General features: G+C 38.2%; 1 protein-coding gene across 1 annotated transcript; it reads left to right on the top strand.

The window, feature by feature from the left end:
- Positions 1 to 6,505: 6,505 nt before the first annotated feature.
- On the top strand, positions 6,506 to 22,947 carry MINAR2 (membrane integral NOTCH2 associated receptor 2). Its single transcript, XM_067730100.1, has 3 exons — positions 6,506 to 6,670; positions 19,087 to 19,314; positions 22,715 to 22,947. Exons 1-3 carry the CDS (start codon positions 6,506 to 6,508, stop codon positions 22,892 to 22,894), a joined length of 573 nt encoding a protein of 190 aa, XP_067586201.1. The 3' UTR covers positions 22,895 to 22,947.
- The last annotated feature ends 2,227 nt before the right edge of the window (positions 22,948 to 25,174 follow it).

Here is a 25,174-nt window from a genome sequence, read left to right on the forward strand (position 1 = left end):
GCTCTCTTCATGTCACCCTGTGGGAATTGGGACTCAGGGAACCAGTGCAGGAAAATGCTGATTCTCTGGCTACTGCTGTTGCCACAAGTAATAAAGTCCTTTGTCTCTAACCCAGGAATTTTATGTCTTCTGCCCTGAAAGTGTGGCAGGCCAACTTGCTAGATTGAAAGTAGAGTAAAGCCTCAAAGTCTTCACAGTTCTTGACACCTTCCCTCATTAGTATTTTCACCTTCATGTTCATACAGGGCACAGTTTGTTTCTAGACTGTCCCTTACTTTGGATATCCTTTAATTTAATTGTTGAAATATAAAATCAACCAGTATCAACACATCTTAGGTAAGATAGTAGGGGAATGAGAAAGGGAAAAATTACATAGGAAGAGGAGACATTCTTAATCCATCCCTTGATTCCTGAATCCATGAATTGGTGTAGAACTACCACCATTTATTGGTCGATGAATTAGGCCCTATACAACATCTTAGAGGACCTCCAAAATGTTTTCACCCAGCTGATGCGAGAATTGATTATTTGGGGGGAGAAAAGATGTTGCATCATTCTGTCAGGCCATCTGTTCAGGGTGAGGGGGAACATGGTAATACCAGCGATTCACATGAGCATGAGCTCACTGCCACATTTTTTTTAACTGTAATAGGAATTCTCTGAACAGAAACAATATCGTATGGAATACCCTATCGGTGAACAAAGCATTTGGTAAGTTCACGGATGCTGTTTTGGCAGAAACTTTGCAGGCTGGGGGGGCAAATCCATAATCAGGGTACGTGGCTATTTCTGTGAGAACAATCCATTGCCTGTTTGGTGATTAAAGTGATCTAATGTAATCTTACTGCAATCAAGGTGTTTTGGCTGCCTTGACAAGGACTTGGGAGGAGCGTGGTTTGAAAATTGGTGACAAAGAAGTTCTGAGGAAAAGATATGTGAATAACATATATTCCATTTGACTGCTCACCAAAGAGCACCTCAGGAGAGAGGACTCAGTCGTCAGTTGGATAAGATGATGGTTTCTGTGTATGTTGGCCAATCTCTTTCATCAGCCACCCTTGTCCTTGCCCAGTGAGCCCAGGAACAGAGACAGTGGTGGCAGGACTGGAGATTATGTGTGGGTTCAGCCATGTGAGCTACCACTCACCAAGGCCAGTCTAGCTACAGTCACTGCTGAGGGCTCAACCTAACAATAGCATAGAAAATATTATTTCCCAATATTGACACCATGCTATGGAAGGACCAGCCCACCGCCTTGATTGCAGTAAGATTACATTAGATCACTTTTATCACCAAACAGGCAGTAGTTTGTTCTCACAGAAATAACCACTTACCCTGAATATGTATTTGCCTCCCCAGCCTGCAAAGTTTCTGCCAAAACAGCATCCGTGAACTTACCAAATGCTTTGTTCACCGATAGGGTATTCCATACGATATTGTTTCTGTTCAGAGAATTCCTATTACAGTTTTAAAAAAAGGTGGCAGTGAGCTCACGCTCACGTGAATCGCTGGTATTACCATGTTCCCCCTCACCCTGAACAGATGGCCTGACAGAATGATGCAACATCTTTTCTCCCCCCAAATAATCAATTCTCGCATCAGCTGGGTGAAAACATTTTGGAGGTCCTCTAAGATGTTGTATAGGGCCTAATTCATCGACCAATAAATTGTGATATTTCTACAAGGAAGTTTTGACATCTCAGTTTCATTCAGTGCAGACCACCATTGGGTCCAGTTTTCAGTCATATTGTTAGAGTTACTCCCAGACGTGTGAACTAACACTTTGAATCAAGAATCTCTGCTTAGTGAACCCATATCAAAAACATTTAGGTTAATAGAATATTGTATTCCTTTTGTCCTAATATAACACCATTAAGAAACATCCTCATACATATTTCTTGGGTTTCAGTTAATGTGAATTGGTGAAATCCTGCAGTTCCTTCGGCATGTATGGTAACACCTTAAAGTCATACTTTTTCCCTGGTTCTGGATCTTCCAGGACTTGAATCTGGATGTGGATTTAGAAGACATCACAGATGGTAAGACATCAGCAGTACAGTTTCAAAGGTTTTATTTCAAGGCAGTCATAAAAGCTTTCTGGTTCCCAACTTAGACCTTGAGCTGTGAATGTAAAACCCCAGGCTTATCATTCTCTTTCTGTAAGTTCTCCAGCTGATTTAGAAGCAATGAATCAACCCCACGGTCCTTATTCTCTTTGCTTCTATGGAAAATTTATATTGCAGCAGGTACTTTGTAACCTAGGGCCTTGCTTTCTCTAGGCACTTCACTCCAGGTAACTACAGGTGAGAGTTTTTATAACCTTTCTGCCCCTGTATGTCATGGGTGACCAGGGTCCCACTTACTACTGGTCATTAATGCCTTTAAGTCTAGTCATATCGGAGAACTAATTCCAGATTCCATTTTTAAAATTCTGTTCCTTGGAAGCACTTCTGACACCAGTAGTTGCCAGATCCAATCAGCAAAGCAGTGATAGAGGATAATAGGTTTGAACTCAAACAACAGCAGGAGGACCCTGGACGTGAAGGTCCGTAAGAGGAGTTGGAGGATCAGAGCAGTCACCAATCTGAGCAGCCAGGCACAGCCAGGTAAGTTTAACGACAAAGGGGTAATTTGTGAAGATGTCTATGAGATACTGTTGCCTCTGTGTAGCTTCCTCCTTTACAGAACCAGTGCCAACACTGGGCAGTGGATCTAAGTTTCCTGGCAGTCAACAGGACCAACAGTTGGAAATAAGAAATGGGCATAGAGCTCAGGAGAGCAAGGCAATCTAGAACCTGCCAAGTGCCTATGCCTCTGTCACGATATCTGATTGCAAAAAGAATTGCAGATTAATGGACGCTGCTTCCATGGTGCCTTCCAAATTTCATGCCAGTTTCTCTTTCAGCTTCTTCTAACCCAGACTCACACAAAGAACGGTATTCTGGGAAACGGAGTCTGCTTTTTAACTGTGGATCATAAAACTTTAAATTTTTTTCTCCAGTTTGCTTTATATCGGAGGTGGCTGAAATGAAAACCCATTACTTATGCACTCTTAAAATAATAGTGAACCATTTTTAAGCACTTAATATATGCTAAGCATTCTTTTAACCAGTATACCTATTAAACCTCACAGCACCCTCGTAAGGGACCATTCATATCTTCACGTTGTAGCTGAGGAAACTGAGGACCAGAGAGATTCAGCCACTTGCTCAAGAGCACAGTTTAGTTGGATGTATCACTCTGACCTCAAATTCTGTGCACTTAGTTAACATGATTGCCTCCCTCGTTCATCAGTTTTGATAATGTTATGTAATAGATGCCCAATGACTTATAACCTAATCACAGGCTTTCTTTGTAATCAAACTATCCAAAACTGTCCAAATTTTCAAAGTCAGATAATTTGATGAACCCCAACTGCTCATGTGGACATCATCCAGGCTTTTCAGATGGAAATACTTTCAGATATTTCAGTCGGTTATTTGCATAAGAAAAAGAAAGGAAAGAAGGAAGAAAGGAAAGGAGGGAGGGAGGAAGGGAGAGAGGATGAGAAGAAAAGAAAATATGGTTAATTAATATGTAGACAGTTTTGCCTAGTGAACTGTATTTCTATTTTTATAATTCTCATGGTTCAAAAGATAATAATTCTGGGTCCAAATCCAAGGGATAATGATGCTTTTATTAAAATTTGCTATAAAGAGAGAGAACAAATGACTACATGCATGGTAAGAGTTGAGAAGCCCCAGATATCCAGATTTCCACCAGATTGTTCCTGTAATATAACTCTTTATTTATATTTATTTATACTCTTTGTCACTCTAGAATGAAGGTGTTAGTGACAGCAAAGAAATAGAACTCCTAAGACAGTATTTGTCCAATCACTGTCAGGTAAGTTTTTTGTAGAGTTAAAAGGACAACAGTGAAATGGGTGTTATGTGATCAAATAAATTTGGCAAATGCTAGCGTTAATGAAGCAGAACTTCTCAGAGTCTTCCATGTGAGTTTGTGCATTATAAACTACCAGAAGAGAATACAGAGTATGTCATAAATATTTTTGGCGATGGAATTCTTTTTTCACTGGGCATGGTTGATTGAAAAACAGAGCACTAAGCCATTTTTTTAATCAAATTTAATTGGATTATCAATTTCCAACCAGAGGGCTCTGGAAGAGACAATGGCCACTGCTATTGATTAAGCGAAGGGCTTTATGAGGTTCTTAGGACAGGACTCATGTGAGGAAGGAAGCATCCAATAGGGCTGCTCGTTTGTAATGTATCCAGTATAGGGGCTCATAAAAGAAAAGGGAAAAATGTATTATCAAACAAAAGATAGTAAAAGTATAAACAAATCACTCTGAAATTTCAAACGAGGGAAAAATCATTTCCCCTACTAGAGAAAATATGTAAAGTTTTTGTGAAAGGCTAGGTATCAGCCATGGCCCGTGAAGTATGAATAGGAGGTGGTCAAAATCCAGGGTTGGGAAGAAATGTTACCAGGCAGAAGGACTGGCGTCAGCAGAGGTGTGATTTGGGGGTGAGGAGGGGGTGGGGTTTGGCCAGTAGCAGGAGAGGGAGTAGTAAGCTTGATTTCCTGATTATCGGTCATGTAGACTACCCAGAGGGACAGTAGTAAGAAGTAAGAACTGATGGTTTTGGGGGTGACAGTAGACAAAGGATGGTGGGAGAATGTGGAGAGTCAGAAACCGAACTTGTAGACAGAAGGAGATAGTATACAAACCTCTGGGCATCTAAAGCACAGTGGAGGAATCTAAAAGGAAGGACGCCTAAGGAAAACTGAAGGCTCATTTCACCTACCTCATACTTTGGCTAAGGAAAACTTCTAATCAAATATATTTGGATCTGGGTTTTGTGTCTCCACTTGGCCAATATAGAGAGCCAAAGAGAAGTAAGGTTCTTCTTGAAGATGTGTGTTATTCCCCAAAGAATCTTTTAGGAAAAGCAAACAGCCCGAGAAATATTTGTTCATTAGATGTGTTCTGGCAGCCGCCAGAAAAATCCAGAAAGTCGTAAGTACATGCACATACACATAACACACTTGATTCTTCAAACACTTGTGATTTAACTCTTTTGTTATCAACAGTCATTATGAAGTACCTCTTTCTCCAGTAAGTGTATTGATAAAGACCACTCAAACTTATTTCACATATTGTAAGACAGTGATAGAGTTTGGGTCTAAAAGTTCTTACAGAAAACATTGGTTGTTTAATCCAGTTTGCAACTATCAGTAGGGAAGATGATTTTTTAACAGCCTCATGCTTTTTATTATAAAGAAGGTAAGTACTCTCTAGTGTCTTGCTTGATTCAAGAACATCCTAGCTGCTGAGTCTAATAAGCTATAGGGCACTCTTCTGAAATCTGGTGCTGATACATTCCACACGTGACCTCATTTCCTCTGGAAGAAAATCCTTCCTGCTGAATCAGATGGGTTTACAGAGGCACAAACATAATAACCTATGTCTTTTAAAAACTGCTGATGTGTCTGTCCTATGCCTTCTCAAGAGTGGCAATGTTCCCTCTTTCTCTAGATGAAAATCCATACTTTCCCGGTGAGAAGTATGGTTTGCCCAAGGCAGAGTGGCTTGTAATGAGAGAGCTTATCTCCCTTAAAGTCATCATCACTTCCTGGCTTAAGATGCCGTCCACAGCCTCACTCCCACCTCGGCTCCCTGAGTAGCAGGTGGGTTCACTTAGGACAGCACGTCATCCAAACCCAGCAGCCATGTTCTCCTTTGGTTCCAAATGTACTTTGTAAACACCAAGACCCGTCACAGGAGTTTATACAGCTAAGAACAGAGTCAAAGAGACCTCAGATAGAGAATGGGTCAAAGCAGTAGTTTGGGACACTAAATTACTGTAGCAAACTATCAGATTCTTGCCATTTCCCTACTCGAGCTGAAGCTGACAACCTAAACATGGTTAGATTTCACATGAGCCTGAGACTCTGGGAGTCAAAACATGAGAAGAAACAAGATCCCACGTATCACATGTGAGGCTGTGCAGGCAGAGCCAAGTCAGCTGGGTCAGCTCGGCAATGTTCAGAGAGAAATATTAAGTAATGTCTCCCTACAGGTGATTGTTTCATGTGCTCCCAACTGTGGACTGTAACCCTGAAATTCTGGCAGCCTTATCCAAAGAGTAGTTCCTCTTAAACTGTTACTCCTAACTCTGTATGGAGAGACATTACGTGCTACACATACCTAATTTTGGTATCCCATCCAATTTAATGCGTGTGGGCCCAACTGTTCCATTCAAGCACTCTAAATGCACGCGCACACGCGTGCATGCGTGCGTGTGTGTGTGGTGAAAGGTAAGGCAGCGTGCTACCTTGTTCCTGTGTGTGGATGTGTCATTTCGAGAGTAGTTTCTGAGCACAGCCCAGAGACCTGTTTTCAGATGCCTGTCAGGCATTCTCAGGCTCATTAATAATGGACAGCTCTGACAGCAGCAGCCTTGCTTGCCTTTGTTTTCCACCGTAGATGAAAGGAGACATGGATCTCTCTGTTTTGCCAAATAACAACCATCCTGACAAATTCCTGCAGCTTGACGTGAGGTCTTTAATGAGGAACTCAGCCCTTCTTCAGGCCAGTCTGGTGAAGTTTCCGGGAGGGAATTACCCTGCTGCACAGCACTGGCAAAACCTCATCTACTCACAGGTAAGATGTGGGAGCACATAAATACGCGGGCAGGGTCTTGCTTCTTTCTCATTATTGGCCATTTCGTCATTTGTGCAAAAAGAAAGCTATAGGGAACAGAGTGCAAAGTAGCTGCTCACACTTGCCATAGAAAAGGTCTTTCTCTCTTCCTTAACATAAGGAGACTTTCTCTGATCGCTTTATAAATTCTGTGAATTTTCCCAACCATTCGTTTTCCTCCAAGCACTAGCTTCTCAGCCTGTCATTTTAGATTTTGCCTAGCCCTCATTTTATACCTTCCCTTCAATTTTTTTCAAATCAGTTACTACATTTGCAAATAAGGCTCTGGGGGGAGCCCTACCTCTGTCTTTTGGGTAGTCTAAGCATAAAGCATCAGAAGCTTACATTGTGTGGGCTCATGCATGGCCTCTGAGAGAACTGAATCTTGCTTCTGCCTCATTTAGACAGACTCCCTTTGATCACATGCAAAAGAGATTCAAACAGTGGAACAATGGCAACCTAATGATGGAAAGAAAGAAAACAGAGAGAACTCTCCACCTGGGAAAGGTGCTGGTTATTATTTTAGAGGTTCTTTTTTTTCCACAGGTGTCCATGTCTTCATTTCTTGCTTTCTTCTTTTGCATCTTCCTTCTTTTTGCTAACCAAAGGGGAAGAATAAAACTGTGATGAGTTCCATGTGCTGAAATAAACATAAATAAACTTGACTGTTGCACAGCTCATGAAACAGGAATAATCTTTGTTTAAGATGTGAGGGCTAATGGGGTTAAGGGTTAGTCAATTTAGAAACAGGAAGAAGCATGTCATTTCAGAACAGATGTGACTGACCTGCAAACCCCTGCAAATCATTAAATCCTTTGGAGTGGCTCAAATTCCCTAAACAGAAATTTGTTTTCTTTTAAGAAACAGTTGCTACTCATGAGTCCTGGTGTAAAGTGACTCCTTTGTGGTGTGTTTGTGGGCTCCTCGGGACCTTTATCATGAGATCATTCAAAATCAAGTACACTTGGATGATTATGTAAGTGTTTCCTCCATCTATGAGGATTTTAATTTATTTCCATTGTAAGGCAGCCTATTATGAAAACTAACTTTTCAAAAATTTTACATCCTTCCCTTTTGTAATCCTCAAAACCCATCCATACACACCTTTTTGGTGGTTGCTTTTTTTGTGTTTTGTTTAAGTTAAATGTGATGAAATTTCTCCTTTGTCTTATTGTTTATATCATGGAATAAAATGATTCAAAACTCAATTCAGAGAACCTTGGCCCTCCTGTGCTATGAAGTTTAGTCTAAGAAAACATATCCAATAAATTCCTTTGAGGTTGGAACACATCGATCTAACATCTTTTGTTTAGGACTGGAGCTGACCTATTTCCTTCATGTGGAACTTCACAGTTTAAAGCTCTGTTGAATGTTGTTCCTAAACCTGAATGAAATGCAAATTTTTAAAGGGCATCTCTTTCAACAGGCCCTGATGTGTTGATATAGTTATTCAGGGCAAACCAAGAAGGTAAAAGTCTGCTTCATATGTCTTTGAATATGTTATCGGTAATTATAAACTATAGATAAACTTTATTAAGTTATACTTTTACCCTAAAATAAAATGTTAAATGACTGAATAAATATTTCAGTTCAATATACTACTGAAATAACGCTTGGAGAGAAGGAGTAAATCAATTACGAATTTAGTTGAGTAGGTGTGTCACAGATTATGAGTAAAAACAATTACATTCACTACATTAGATTGCAATATGTCAATAAGTAATTCTTCTCTCCTTGACTGGATCTTAAAATCCAGGAGTGATATATTCATTGGCAAAAAAATAAATCTAAAAGAAGTGAACATATAAAAGTTTTAAGGGGGCTTCCCTGGTGGCGCAGTGGTTGAGAGTCTGCCTGCCAATGCAGGGGACACGGGTTCGAGCCCTGGTCTGGGAAGATCCCACATGCCGCGGAGCAACTGGGCTCATGAGCCACAACTACTGAGCCTGCGCTTCTGGAGCCTGTGCTCTGCGACAAGAGAGGCCACGATAGTGAGAGGCCCACGCACCACGATGAAGAGTGGCCCCGGCTCGCCGCAACTAGAGAAAGCCCTCACACAGAAACGAAGACCCAACACAGCCAAAAAAAATAAAAATAAATAAATTAATTAATTAATTAAAAAAATATTTTAAGTAGCTGTGGTGATACCTGGAATAAGGCACTGAATATACCAGGTGAATTTAGGTGTTAGGGATGCAGAAGGTGGTAGGCAGCTGTTAAATAGTTCTTAATTTAAAACCCTTGCTCTGTTGGCTTAATGTCTCACTCTGCTAGGGAGACATTATGCCAATTGGGAGAACGTTGAATAAAGAGATTTGAAACTTGGTTTCTTGTCTCAAATCCACAATAAACCAATTTGAGAGACATAAATTATGGCCCTTATTAAGTCCATGCCTTAGTATTTCCATTTGCAAAATTAGGGTAATGCTCATTTTACATATTTCCTGAAAACTGAGAGCAAATAAAATAAGGTAAAAACAATTGACAGGATTTCTTATAAGAGTATAAGAAATTTGTATCATCATCATCATCGTCGTCACTTACCAGTATTCCAAAATGTGTTAAAATTACCCTATCATTAGAATTTGGAAAATAGCCGATAATACCACTTGCATTTTTTGATGTATACGGTGGATGCAGGGGGGTATGTGTGCGTGTAGGTGTTAGAGGATGTAGTCAATACATTTGTCAAGCTATGTGGCTAACTCAAGCAGTTAGATTTTATACTCCCATGAAATCCACACAAGCTTCAGGTTTGTGTCAGCTTACCCTTTGGTCTCATACCCTCCATGTGCATGGTGTTTAGAATTCAGACTACCTCATGGAATGTCAAAGGACTTAGTCTACAAACATTGCCTTCAACGTTGGTAGTAACTCAACAGTTAAAACAAAGATCTCCTAGGGACTTGCCTTGCAGTCCTGTAGTTAAGACTCCGCACTTCACAGCAGGAGCCACAGGTTTGATCCCTGGTCAGGGAACTAAGATCCTGCATGCTGTGTTGCATGGCCAAAAAAACCAAAAAACAAAACAGAGTACTGTATTTATATCCATAATTTATCTTTTAAGCTTTTTTAAAATTCACATTCCACCTTCAGAGGCAATTCTCTAAGCCATTTTACACAAACGGAAGCAATACCGTATGTATAGAAAAGTAAGCACAGATGTCCTCAGGCATGCCAGTATCTCCAAACACTGTTCATTCCCTCTATGTGGATACACTGGTCACCTGTATTTGCAGGGAGAGAGTACAAGCAAATATTTCTTGATTCCACTAGATTTATACTTCTTAAATTCTTTCAACTAGAGAAATAAAGAAGCTTCCTAATAAATTTCTTTTCAGTGCAATGAACAAACTTTTGCCAAAACCTAATGTTTCTGGTTGTTAAAATAATTTGGGGCATGTATCTGATGAAGGCATTTGGAATTGTATCCCAAATTTTTCTGCCAATCCCTTTATAAAACGAGGTAATAAAAGGAAAAAGCTGATTCCTTTTTTTTGGTATAAATGATAAAACATGTTTTTTCAGATATTGTGGTGGGATTTTTTTTTTTTCTGATTAGCAGTTAGACTTCAGAATCTTTTCAGGTTAATCTATTTCTTATTTCTTTTCCTGGCTTCCATCACATCTGTTTGAGAACCCAGGGGATTTCTGTACTAAACCTGTGAACTGGAACAAAAGACCAAGGGTAAGGAGGTTACTCTTCCCTTGGTTTCTAGACAATGTCATTTACTGGGTGTATTTCCTAATCACCTTTCCTCACTTTTTTTTTCAGTCTTATAACTCTTTTCCCCTTAAATTCTAATATCTGTTCTTTCTATCTCAGGTTTTTTTTTTTTTTTTTTTGGTATATCATAACTGTATTTCACAATCTGTCTCTGAACACGTGTCATGCGTTCTCCTGGACTGTCTCTATTCCCAATACTCCATTTCCTATTTCAAAAAAAACAGCCTCCTATGTGCAATAGGCTCCCGTTTTTAAGCTTATATTTGGGCAAATGTTATAGGACTTTTGAGGTACTTAATTTATTCTCTAGGAAGTAGATTGAGGAGCATCACTGAGCTGCTCAGGCAATTATCAGGACATGATTTATCAAGTTATGCTAAATTTACACAGTTCACAAAATCTCCATTGGGGTCAGAAATTCACCCTTGGATGGTATGCTGCCAGAAGCATTACCCACTTTGTCCCACCACACTGCTCCCAGATGAGGCCCAAACGTCCCTGGCACTGAAACTGTATTAAAAGCACTGTGTGTGTCACAGGAACACATGTGGGACTCCAGAGCCCTGGTTACTTGGAGAGGAAGGCAGGAGAGGGGGTTAAAGAGAGGTCTGGGTCAGACCAGGAAGGCTTCAGAGGGTGTTGTCTAGATTTTTTAATTTTTTCCTGAAAATTTGGAGGGGTTGATGAAAAATTTTAAGCAAGAGGATCACATGATCAAATTTGTGTTTCATAAAAGTAACCATTCTAGCAATTTGGAAAACAGAATTATTGTGGTCAGTGGGGAGCTGCTTTCTAAGAAAAGTTGTCTGTGGGCTCACATGTGCAATATAACAAAATGCCTTGTTTGCATTATGATTATGATAGGAATTACATTGTATGTGTAGACCAAACTGGGGAAATGGAAGTCTTTATGATCTTGATTCTCCCAGTTCATGAACATGGTATATATTTCCATTTATCATGCTCTTCGTATAGCCTTCAATTATGTCTTATAATTCTCCACATAGAAGTTTTGCATAAAGTTGTAATGTTTATATCTGAATACTGATAGTAATTACTGCTCTTAAGAATAGGACCTTTTAAATCATGTTTTATAATAAAGTATTACATATGCTATTGATTATTGTATATTGATTTTGAATCCAGAAATTGTATTAAAATCTATTTTACTTTGATGGTAAGTATCCCTGTAGATAATCATGTCATCTACTGTTTTGTTTCATTATTTACAACCCTTATTCCTTTGATTTATTTATTTAATTTTTAGTGTATTGCTCAGAACTTTGCAATAACGTATGAATGTTTGTGATTACTGGCATCCTTGTGTTAATTCTGAAACCAAGATAAATGCTTCTAATATTTGAACCATTAAGTAAACAGTGCCCTGGAAGTTTTGGGCAGATTCTGTTAGTTTAAGAAAGTTCCCTACTCTTTCCATCTTGCTAGGAAATTTACTCTAAATATGTTTAAATATTTTCCAAATATTTTTCACAAGGTACTGCAAACTTCTGTGTTGTTTCTTTCCTGATAATTGGTGAGTCACATTAATCTTTGAATATTAAACCATCCTCCTGGTAAAACATCCTTTTCTGGTATAAATCTTTCCTATCCTAGTATATAAAATATACATATTGTAGGATTCTGTTTAGCAATATTTTATTAATGATTTTTTCATTTATGTTTATAATAGAAATTGGCCTATAAAAAATTACCTTTTCTTTTACCTACTTCCCTTGTCTGGAGTTTATACCAACTTCATAACATGAGTTGGGGAGTATTCCTTGTTTTTCTATACTCTAGAAGAGTTCAACAAGATAGAAATGATCTGTTTCAAGAATGTCTGAGTGCTGATTACAATACTCATTCAGCCTGGTATTCCTAAACCTGTGTATGTTTGGGGTCGATTTTAAACTATTGATTCAGTTAGTCAAATGATCACTGGTTTATTAACATTTCCTATTTTTTCCTTAATTAAATTTTGTAAGTTATATTATGTGGGAAATCGCCCAATTGCATGTAAATTCTTAAAGTTACTCAGATTATACTCCTATTACAGTTCTTAATCTGTGCTATGTAACTTCTCATGTTCCTTTTACATTTCTAACATTGTGAGTTTGTATCTTTTTTTTTTTTTTCCCGGAGAAGTATTACCAGAGATATTTTTAATCGGTTTAGCCTTTTCAAAGAAATAGCTTTCAATATGGTTGATTCTCTCCATTGTATATTTGGGTTATTTTTCTTCATAATATTTATTGATTTCTCCTTCTGTCCTTATTATTTCATGTTGACTATTTTCTTAGATTTACTCTGCTGTTTCCTTTTAAGGCTTTGAATTAGATGTTTATTACTTCATTAATTTTCTCATTCTGCTTTTATAATGTGAGCATATATGCTTATAATACTCCCTCAAAAGCTGTTTCAGCTCCAGTTTTCATTTTCATTCTGCCTAAGTTTTTAAATTCCCATCATTTATTTGAAATGTGTTTTAATTTCTACAAAATGTGGTAATTTACATTATCTTTTTGATATTAATGTCTAAATTTCTAATAAGTTGTCTGTGATCAAAGAGCATGATCTATATAATATTGAATGTTTGAAATTTCTTTTAGAGTCCAGGACATTACCAATTTTTGTAAATATTCAATGTATTTTTAAAATGAATATTTTTAGTTGTTGAATAATGACATCAATGTCTTTGATCAAATGTGTTGGTTCCATTGTTCAAACCCTCTTTATATTTAATAATTGTTTTATCTGCTTGGTAAAAAATTATATGTATAAATTTCTCCTAGTTATCTCAAGTTTTGCTTTATATATTTGAGATTATTTTACTAGAGGCATACAAGTTTAGAAATATTATATTTTACTGATTATGCCTACATTTATTCATTTTCCACCAACACTTTCTTCACCTAACAAAGTCTTTTACCTGAAAGTTTATTTTGTCTGATATATATACTTTCTTAGTAGTTAGTCAGGCTAAATTATGTTATGGAAACAAAAATGCCCAAATTCTTAGTGACTTGACTCAATAAAATGTATCTGCCATTCATACAAGATCTGTCGTGGGTGGGAAAATTATCCTAGTGGCTTGCTTCCAAGTGGAACCCAGACTGTTCCTTTTTGAGGCTCTATTATATCAGAATTTTTATGATGCTTGTAGCTAGAAAAGAGAGAGAGAGACTAAGCCAAGGATCAGGGATTTTAGGGGTCAAGCCTATGTCCCAAACTAGCTGTTGTATGCCCATGAAGAAGAAATGGGTTTGCTGAGCACCTAGCCAGACTCTGCCACAGTCTATCATTTTGTTAAACATATATATACTTATATATTTCATCTTCCTACACACAGCATTCATCCTTCCCCAGAGATACTAACACCAAAGTGAGCCAGTCACTACATTTAGCAGATGTCCCAACCATATCGTCCTATAATCTTTGTTGGAATAGGAACGGGATCGCTACAGTAATTCTTCTTTTCTGAATGGGAAAAATGAAAGACGACAGACACTACCCAAAGTAATTCTGGGATTCCACTGAAAATAATGTGTGTGGGTCTCCTTCCTTGAAGGTGGGGAAGGTGGATTAGGCCATGATTCTGCTTTTCAGAAGACTTTCTGCTGCATTGTTCTCTAGGGTCCCCAGTCCTACCCACTAGGAAGCTGCCCCTTGTTCATCATTCTCTTTTGCCATATCAGAGTGGGCCCTCCCTTGAGGCTGTAGAAGCTTCAAAATTTACTCCTATTTATGGATATTTGGAGGCATAGGGTTATTGTTTTGTTTTATAATTTTGAACAATCAAAAGCTTTTAGTTCTAGGCTTGTGGTTTCTTTGGTGATACATAGCTTATAAAACTTAGTGTGAGCTATTTATTAATGTAATCATATCTATTTTGTTGCGGTCAGGTCTATAGGTCAATAAACACACCTTAAGTTCTCTTAAGGCATAGCTCTCAAATAGGCTTTTTTTCTTTTATTTGCTTGCGTCGCGAGGGCTTCGCTCTGCTGTGTCGGGTCTTCGTTGCAGCTCTCGGGCCTCTCTCCCGTCACAGGCTTCTCTCTACTTGTGGGGTGTGGGCTCCAGGGCACGTGGGCTCTGTAGTTTGCGGAACACAGGCTCTCTAGTTGAGATGTGCAAACTCAGTAGTTGTGGCGCATGGGCTTAGTTGCCTTGCAGAATGTGGGATCTTAGTTCCCAGACCAGGGGTCGAACCTGCGTCGCCTGCATTGGAAGGCGGGTTCTTCACCACTAGACCACCAGGGGAGTCCCTCAAGTAGGCTTTAATGGTTTGCTTTTCTACCTCCATTTCTCCATCCTTTAACTCAATGACAAACACCTGGAGGCAGTCAGGAATAATAGTTTTGAAACCACACCCTAACAGGACCTTTACCCTGAGTCACTTCGTTCAGCTAAGTTGTTTTTATTTTTTAATGTTTCATTTGATTTTTCTATTTATTTATTTATTTATTTATTTATTTATTTATTTATTTATTTATTTATTTATTTATTTATTTATTTATTTTTATGCCTGCATTGGGTCTCTGTTGCTGTGAGCGGGGGCTACTCTTTGTTGCGGTGCACGGGCTTCTCATTGCAGTGGCTTCTCTTGTTGTGGAGCACAGGCTCTAGGGAGTGCAGGCTTCAGTAGTTGTGGCTCACAGGCTCTAGAGCGCAGACTCAGTAGTTGTGGCACACAGGCCTAGCTGCTCCGCGACATGTGGGATCTTCCTGTACCAGGGATCGAACCCCTGTCCCCTGCATTGATGGGCGGACTCTTAACCACTGCGCCACCAGGGAACTCCCAGCTAAGAAATTTTAATCCGCTTTTTTTTTTTTCCTCAATCCATTTTTTTAAATGATTCTATATCTTAGTGTTTGAGGTCTATAAACAGCCAGATTTTTAACAATAGAAGGCATCAAATTTCCAGAGTTTCTCTACTCTTTCTTCTTGCAAACTATTCAGTTCTTTCTCTAATGTCATCTTTTTCTTGTATTACACCAGCACTGTGTTCCTTGTACATAAATGCTCTGATTATTTATAATACCTCTCCTACAGCTACAGGGGATTAGATTCCAAATGACCACAGATGACACTTATACCAAACACTTTTCACTGTATTATGTGAGTAACCATCAATCCGGCTTCCAACATCCCTTTCATCCCTTTCCACTTCTTGACTGCTAAGCCAATGCCCACATTTGTAGAATTTCAAGATATCACTTTCTGTATTAAGGAATGTAGGCTAGGCTACACTGTAATGACAAAGTACCTCTAACTAAAAAGAAGAAAAGCATTCTTGTGCATGTCTGAGGAAGGGCAGATGGGTTTGGGGGGCAACTCTTTTCCAAGCAGTATCCTAGGGCTTGAAGTTCTTTCATCTTAAAACTCTGCCATCTCAGAATCCTTGCTTACAGTGACACAAAAATGGAAAGTGAGGAAGAGTGAGCCAAAAATCATGTTGGAGAATTCAGGGGCTCAGCTTGGAAGTGGTCTCTGTTACTTTTGTCCACACATCATCAGAAGAGCTGGCCCCAGTTTAACTTCAAATTAACTCCTAATAAAGGCAGTCATCCCTTGTACTCAGGAAGGGAAAACAAAATTGCTGAGTATTTAACCAGTCAAATACCAGCTCTTGTTTCTTTATATTTGCCTGCTATATCTTTTTCTAAACTTTCACTCTCATTTTTTCTGAGTCCTTATATTTTAGGTATTTCTCTTGTAAATATTATATAATTAAATTTAATTTTAAAAACCTGATATGACAGTCTGTCATTTAAATAGAGGGTTTAGTCTATTTACATTTAACATGATTATTTCAATTTTTTTTCTATTTTCCTAAGACTTTCTCCTCTATATTCTTGGTTTCAGGTTTCTTACCTTTTAGATTAATTTTCCTTTATCCTTTTTCTTCTGATCTACCAATTTAGAAGCTATATATTCTTTCTCTATTTTTTAGTAATATCTCAATACTCTCACTGAAATGACTTCTTAAAATTTCCTAATTAAATATATCTGTTAAACTTTTAACTGTACAGTTTCAGTTTTCTTTTATCTTAAAACTCACAAATTAGTGGTTATTCTTATTTCTATTTTACCATAATATCAGTGCTTCCTTAGATTTCTGTATATATTTGTCAGTTTTTTCTTTCTTTTTTTTTTTTTCTTTGTTTTGCCTAGCATTCCTTCCTGCCTCTTAATCTTTCATTCTATTATCAGGTTTCTTCTTACTGAAGTACATTTTTTAGAGATTCCTTCTGTTTTGGCCTATTAATTGTATATTCTCAGTGTTTGTCTGAAAGTCTTCTATATCACTCTTTCCATTAAATGATAGCTTATACATAAATGACATAAATAATGATTACAGTGTATAAAGGGTAAATGGACAAAGTAATGGTTAATACAGAAGAGCCTAGGTAAGCTTTGAAGTGTTACTTTAAGTATTTTTAAAAAGAAGTTACTTTAGAGCTTATATGAGTAAAATAATGGAATTACTGTTGAGTTTCCTTTTGTTAAGTGTAGTCCATCTAGAATGTGGAGTGAAAAGTTAAACTCAAATACATGCTTTGTTTCCTTTCTTAAGAGATTTTGAAAAAATATATCAAAATACAAAAGAACCTCAACCATGATTAGTATTTTCTATTTCTTCCATAAAATTCTTAATAAAGTTATTCTATTAATTTTCCCTTCACATGTCCTTCAGACATGAAGTTGTCAAATGGCACCAAGTTCTAGGATGAACATCAAACATTCAAGAATATAGTTTAGAATTAATGGCTTGAATGTTCTTTTAAAAATAGCTCTGATTATTTTTCTGTCTTTTGTATATTAGTTTTTCAAGATCTTTATACATTGTAATAGAAAGTATTATTTTTTCTTAACCCCCGAAACTGTATTTTTCTGATTTATAGAGCTTTCTTATTTAAGAAGCTCAAGGAATAGTCCAGCAGGCAAGAAAACTGACAAAGTCAATTTTTCAATGTTAGAAGAATTATTTCTCTTCAAAGATAATCAAAGATATCTAGCCTTGAAGAAAAAAACTTGAGTCAGAATTATGCTAAACTGAAACTATCTAAATTTTGTATCAAATTGTTTTTTCTCAATTCAGAAACATTTTTCATGAGGTCATCCATCTTAAAGATAAACACTAAGTCAAGATGATTTATTATTTCATTACAAACTTCAATATTATGGAATATAAATTGATTTTGAGCAGACCAACAACCTCATAAAGTCAGAGATGATCTCCAAGTTGAAAGTCAGAGATGATCTCCAAGTTGATCACTAAGTATGTAAAAAATGTCTGGACTAAGAAAATTAGATAAACCTAAGGCCAAAGAGAATGTGAATGGTTTTATCTAGGTGATTTTTTGCCAGCCATTTCAGAAGGAAACTATATATAATATTAGTTCACAACTTAGCTTATATAAACACATATTTAATGTGACCTATATACCCCAATAGATACTGAGGGAATCAGTGTATTAATGATTATAAATATAACTCAGAAAAATATTCATTGCTATTGAAACTTCTCTGTTTAAGAAGACTGAAATATATGAAACACATTTATTGAAAAATTTCCTGTAAATTAATGAAATGTGTCACTAGTTTTTAAGGGTTAAACCTAAGTGTTCCAAAAATTAACTTATGTAGAGTTCCTCTCCCATGATGCCCCATCATAAATGAGACGTTACTATAAACTTTTTTTTCTTCTCAATTTTATTTGTCCAATGAACAAATTTTAATCTAAAATTTTTCTACCTTTGTGATAGTTTTGTAGTCATAAGAAAAAAAAGCAAAGTAAAAATATGAAGGTCATACCAGACACAGAAAAACCACTTTGTATGATTCCATTTATATAAATGAATACAAACTGACCTATGCTGTTATCCTACTGGTTATCCTTAGGGAGGGAGAGGGATAGTAACTGGAAGGCAGCATGAGGTGTGCCGGTAATGGTTTGTTTCTTGGTAGTATCTTGGGTTTATTTGGTATGTGAAAATTTATAATATATGCACTTTTATAATATATGCACTTTTCTACATATATATCATGCTTTAATAAAAAAAAGTTTTTAAACATCTAGAAGTCAGAATTAGAGCCTTCCAAAAGCCAGCTGGTCTGTAGCTACATATAGGAGTGCAATGCTAAGTTAGTCCAATTCTCCAAGCTGCCTGAAATAAGAGTCCTAAGGGAGTTTCCATGAAAGCCAAGGCATATCTATAAAATGCCTTTTAATCTTGATTTTGCTGGATTAATACAGCAATGTTAAATTTTTTTAATCAGTCATGGAATGCACAAGTAGAAAGAAATAAAGTGTCAAATCTCAGTGCAAATAAGCTGGGGAAAAATGGCTTTGTTTAGAATTCTACTATTTGAATTAAAGAACATTGTCCTTTTTCTGTTGTTATAAAATAGCATTTTAATGAATGATTACTGAAGCTCAACAAGATCACATGCAAATAAATAACTCAATTAATGGTAGGATCCTAGGTCAAACTGGATCCTAGAATTCTTCCTTCATTCATTGTCCTAATCTGTTGGGCTTCCAGGCAGAATCAGCAAGCTTTCAGGTACAGTTATTTCACGTTGCCTTCCTTGTCATCAGTGACCTATTGGTAAGACAAACTTTGTCACTGTGCCTCCTGACAGAGAGAGAAGAAGAATATTACTGCTCAACGAATGAGGAGATCCAGTTTGGAGAGTGCTGTGAGCACAGAGAGCCCCCCACCATCCCTGTCATCAGTTCTGAAGAATAACCCACTATACGGTGATGAGAGTTTGGAGGATGGTATGGAAGAAAGAAAAAAGAATCCTTCATGGACCGTTGAGGAGTATGACAAGCATTCCCTGCACACAAACCTCTCTGGGCATCTGAAGGTACTCAAGGCAAAGAATCAACTCCTTTAATTGTTGAGGGAGATCAGTTAAATAATCCTAAAAGAAATGGGTACTGAGGTGAAAGGCACTCTTCACTAGGCACAAAATTTCCAGATTTCAGGTCATTTTGGCCTCTGGCTTCACTTTCTCTCTCCTAGTCAGTAGTTATGTTTATTTATGTGTTTTGTGTTTTACAATTTCAGCAATTACCAGCATCTCTACAGTGTAGAGAGAAAGAAATGGTGTGACACAGAAGAAGGGTTTACCTGGAAGGTATCAGGTTTTGAAAGTTAATTTGCCAGATTAAGTATGTTTCCTCTAGTTTTGTGATCATCTATGTTCATGAATACTTAAGAATTCCTTATTCTACATTTATTCAAAAATATTGACTAAATGCTCTGTCTTAGGCACTGTGCAAGGCGGTTCTCATCAAAGATCATTTTATTTCAAGCCTACTCAGTGATTTAGGATTGCAAATTTACATTTTGGACATTTTCCTGTGTCTCAGTAACAAAACAAAACAAAAACATTTCAACACAGGAAAAGTATGCAATGAACTCATTCACCCAGCTTAAACCCAATTCAGGTTTTTCTTTTTTTTCCCCCTGGTGTCACCTATCAAATAGAGGGTCTAGGAATACCTGAAAAGCAGGGAGAGAGGCCCTCTGTTTTCTGAGTGGACTGGATTCCTACCCAGCCTTGGCTTACCTCTGCCCACCCTAGGGCCAGAAAGGTCTGACATTTTCCAAGTACTTCCTTTAACAATGTATGTCTGTTCTAAACCCCATACTTTAATCACCTACAGATTTTTCCTGCTAAAGGGGACAGCATTATGTCCCTCTAAAGTCCTACACTTTTTAAAATCTCAAGTGTGCACTCCTTGAAATAGTGTCCAAAGTCTTTGGAGTTTCTTAGTCTCCTAGTGGATTTAGTGTATCTCCTCCTTAATGTAGCCTCTTTTCCAGAGACGTTTCCATAACAGATGCTCCCCTCTAGCAACAATAATCTTGTGTTTTTTTATCAGGAATCTAAAGATCAATACCTGTAGGAAACAACCTTCTGCAACTAGGAAAAAGTGTATTGATTTATTTCACAAACATTTCTTGACTGTATGCTAGAGCCTCTATTCTTTTCTTTGTTGTTTACATGAATGATAAAGGGACTATGAAGATGAATATGACTCTCCTTGCCCTCAAAATTTCATCTAACTGAGCAAAGACAGAGGAAGAGGATAGTGGATAGAGGATAGGAAGAACAGTGGAAAGTGCTGTGCAGATTCAGAAGAGGACAGAGTCCCACTGGATTAAAAGAAGCCTTTATGAAAAAGTTAATTTATGCTGGACTTGAAGAATGTGTACAATTCCAGAAGACATAGGTTGTTTGTATGAGTGGAGAGGCCCTCTTCTGTCAGAAGTGGCAAGAAAAAAGGCACATATACAAGAGGGTGAGAGAGTTTGTCAGAACAATAGGTAGTCCAGTTTTGCTGGAGCTACAGTTTAAGTAATAGAATAATGGTGGGGGGTGGGGGGAAGGCTAACAAACAGACTCAAAAAAAACCAAAATTTCAAATGTAAGGCTAAAGAAACTGAACATTATCGGCACTGAGGGGTAATATTTTGTTGGACAATACCATGACATGCTTAGGAAGACTGAACGTGAATTGCTGGATGCATTGCTTTACGAAAGCCAGGGCCGGCCCCCTCCCCACCCATCCTCTATCTGTACACTCACCTCAGAGCAGAGGCCCGTCAGGTCAGAGGCTTGTATGCAGACCTCATGATGCTATTTTGAGAGATGCTTCTGGAAGTCATGGCTTTTGTTTTTATTAGGATCTCTTCTTGACCTCATCATTTCAACTTCTTTCATCACCGTCCCTACCGGTATCTCCTAATTAGCAGACAGAGCCCCCAACCTAATTTCTGAAACCTTTTCAACTACTTTACAGGCCATGAAAGTTCCATGTGCTTTTGGCCACTCCCATTTTTCTAAATTACTAACTTTATGAATAAGAAAGGAGAAAAGAAGCCCATATTTAGTTACAAAGTCAAGCTATAGGCAGAATGTAAGAAAGGATAGTCTCCATTATGGAAGTTCTTACTGAAGAATGAGGCATTAAACTTGCAGGCAAAGTGCAGGCCTCTGATTAGGACACAGACACAAATGAAGGATAAGAGTGAAGTAGGCAAGGATTTTTAAATCAGCTATCCTTTTGCACACGTCATCCAAATTTTATTTTAATGTTTTCGCTTTTCTAAGACTGGGAAGTTGAACCTAGTAGCAATGTGATGGAAGAGTTATATTGCCTTCACCAGAATCCACCCAGCTCCCCTTCCTCTTTTAGCAGTCTGAAGCTAGTTCATTACCCTTGTGTCCAGCCATGGAAACTGGCTGACTTTAAGTCCACTGAGCCTAGAGAGGCAGAGAGAGGGTGGGCAGCCCAGCTACAAGCCACTGCAATATTCCAAATGAGAAATAATAAGGCCTGAAGTGGGTTTATGAAAATAGAGATTCAGCATTCACCATAAATTTGTTGTATGTCTACCAGATGCCAGTTATAGACACTGAATCATTAGCACTGAAAAACAGCAGGAGAAAATAGGAGGGAAAAAATATATATGTGTGTGTGTGTATATATGTTTTACGTGTATAGACAGTAGATTTTGCAGATGATTCATTGGACATAGGAGATGACATTGAGTAGAAGACAATTTCTCAGGGTTGAGTGGGAGACAAGGCCAGTGAAAGAATCAGAGACATGGGACCTAGGAGGTGATGTGGGAAAGGATATACTGGGTCCTTTCTCCAGAAGGTCAAACAGTGCCAGAGTTTCTGCATGCCAACATGCTGTATTCCGCTACAAGGAAGACCAGAAGATTGAGAAGCATGGAAAAGACTCTTTACTCTTGGTCTTACTCCTCCTTCCATGGAAGTCAGCTTCTGGATTTACTGAAAAACTCAGCAAACATCTTTATCCCTATTATGCCAACAAAATCAAACCCCCAAGGCTCCGCTAAGGCAAGGAATTTTAATTTTATTTCAACTCACTAACCTGATTGACACACAGTATTTATGAGTTGTAAGAGACACGAAATTAGCGAAAAGATGACAGAAACGCTCTTGTGTTTCTGACCCTGCAATGTGAGCAATTTATTCAGTAAGCCGTGCAGACTTCCTAATGAATTCTCATGCAGACCTACAGGTGGAAGCTGAGGATTCCTGGTCAGCCAGGAGGCTGTAGCTACATGTTCCTACTATTCAAGGAAGCCTAGCCTCTCTTATTTGAGCAGTGACACTTAGGACAGTGTGAATATGGACGTAAAGTACCTATACGGTCTTGTTCTGCAATCTCATTGAGTCTGTAACACTGACTGATCCTATTCTTCGTGTAATTTTCTTTTAGGAAAGTCCTAATGACCTACGGTTTTGGTTGGGAGACATGTACACACCCGGTTTTGATACCTTACTGAAAAAGGAAGAAGAACAAGAGAAGCATTCAAAATATTGTCGTATAGGTCTGATTTTGCTCCTCATTGCCTGCGTCTTGGTTTCCATAGTAACTGTTAGCACTTTTTTCACCTAAAGAAACTGCCACAGACACAGTGACATTTCTTTAAAATCTTTCTAAATAAACATTTGCAGAAAAACTTGTTTACGGAGTGTGAATGTATTGTCGATGGTTCAGTCAAATATAATTGTCTCGTAGAATGCAAACGTTGTTTGAGATATGCTAACTTTCTCTACTTTGTCCTATGAAACCTTTGTAAGAATCCCAGCCTGAGCTTTGTCCTTTGAGAAGCAAGAATTCTGGGGATCGTAACCAATAAAAAGTTAATACAGACAACCAAACTTAAACACTTTGATAGCGAACAAAACAGCACCAACAACTGTCAGCAGCTTTGTCCTAATGCCTACACTATATTCACCTTTTTATTTCTTTTTTGATTATCATTTTTATTGGAGTATAATTGCTTTACAATGTTGTGTTAGTTTCTGCTGTACAATGAAGTGAATCAGCTGTATGGATACCTATGTCCCCTCCCTCTTAGACCTCCCTCCCCACCCCAATCCCACCCATCTAGGTCATCACAGAGCACCGAGCTGAGCTCCCTGTGTTATACAGCAGGTTTTTAAACACTGTTATCACCCTCCTGTCATCACTAGGAAAGTTGAGCAGATCATTTTTTGGCCAACTGCCAGGTATACAGGATACAAGCTTCTGGTCATGCTGCCTGTTGGGTTGGATTCATGCTGTTTTATCTTCCTTTATTCCTGTTTAAGCCAGAAAAAAAAGGGGTAGGGATATTCAAACATTTTTATTTTCCCGGTAATCCTTTATGCCTCAGTTTCATGTTGCAATTTTCATAGACCTAAACTTGGACAGGCCATAGTTATATAATTAATCACATTTAGATCCAGTTGTGCTTACTGATTGATCCAAATTGGCTAGTGTGACCCCTGGTGGCGGTCAGGGTATATCAACAGCCCTGGCCCTAAAAAATCAGAGGGAACGCTAAGAGAACAGAACTTGAATACTAACTGTGCCTTTTGCTAGAACTCTTGGACCCTGAGCAAGTCATTCTCTCTGAAAAAGGATAATATCACCTCCCCAGTAGGGCTTGCCTAAGGACTAAATAAGAGGCATAGATAAGAGTAATGCCTGGCTCCTAGTAAGTAGTTGCCTAGTTAACTGCAGTCTTTACCACTAACATGGTTTATCAGCACCTGAAGTCACCTTACTTTGCACGCAGATACCTGGGAACGTGGTTCTGGGCACAGAAGGAGAAAAGTCACCACCCTTCCCTTTCTCCTTGGACACCCTTCCCTAAGTCCCTCGTCCCCACTCCTTTCTCCGCATTCAAGACTCCTTGCTGCCCCCAGACTATCTCAGGCAGAAAAAAAAAAGGGACATTCTCCTCTTCCCATTAGTCAGGTTTTGCCCTTTTGGGGTTGCCATATCATTTTGTTGTTATTTCTCTTAAAAATACTTGAAATAAAGTACATTAAAATACAGCGTGACTGTACAGTAAAATCGTTGTGCACAAAAATTCTCTTAAGCATATTTCTTATTCCTCCTCTTCTTTATGATAGGTTCTAGTCACAGTTAGAACTGAATTAAGAAGCAGTGAAGGTCCTGGGGGCTTCCTGAGGGCAGGCACCCCCTCACTGCTTATGCCTCGTAGACAACAACTTGCTATTACTCTGTTTTCAAAGCTTGAGTGTCCAATGTTTGCCTCTAAGGGATTCAAACGTGTTCAGATCTCTGCTCCACACGGAAATCATTTGTGCTACACCAGGTTACATCGGGCTGTCCAAGGCCACGTACAGGTAAGGCTCTCTAAAAGCACGAAGCAGAGGTAAGCATAGAAGTATGCAGCTGCCCACTTCATCTCATTACCCTTTTTTTCTGCCCAGTCAAGCGTTCCTCTGCTCCCTCTGGCCCTCCTGTACTCTCATCTACCATACTATCCAGTCATTTGTCTTTCAGCTTGGATGAGTTTACTACTTTGCTACTGCTCCCAAACCAGTCTTCATTTTCAGCCTTCAGTATAACTGAAGAATCAAAATATGTTATTGTCGCTCATCAGGTAAATGTTGTGCATCTACATGAGAGGGGAAGTCATAAGTAGAGAGAGTACATCCATGTGTGCACTAAAAATCATAACATGAGGGAAGTTCCAATTTCTCCTTCAGTATGGGTTTTGAAAATGGCTCAAGCAGAAAAGGCATAATAAGATCATGGAAAATACAGAGATGATGGCCCTAAATAGGCTTAAGTTCAAATATGGGCTTTCTGAAAAAGCTCCAATTCAAATTCAATGAACTAATGCTTTAAAAGCATTTAAATACAACCCCTGGCACA

Source organism: Pseudorca crassidens, chromosome 3 (assembly GCF_039906515.1).
Source record: "Pseudorca crassidens isolate mPseCra1 chromosome 3, mPseCra1.hap1, whole genome shotgun sequence".
Lineage (NCBI taxonomy): Eukaryota > Metazoa > Chordata > Mammalia > Artiodactyla > Delphinidae > Pseudorca > Pseudorca crassidens.

Bases quoted from the DNA above. Each gene is read 5' to 3' on its own strand.
- MINAR2 (XM_067730100.1), top strand. From the start codon at position 6,506: ATGGATCTCTCTGTTTTGCCAAATAACAACCATCCTGACAAATTCCTG. The intron at 6,671-19,086 runs GTAAGATGTGGG...GCCTCCTGACAG, and splicing joins AAAACCTCATCTACTCACAG to AGAGAGAAGAAGAATATTAC. The intron at 19,315-22,714 runs GTACTCAAGGCA...ATTTTCTTTTAG, and splicing joins ACCTCTCTGGGCATCTGAAG to GAAAGTCCTAATGACCTACG.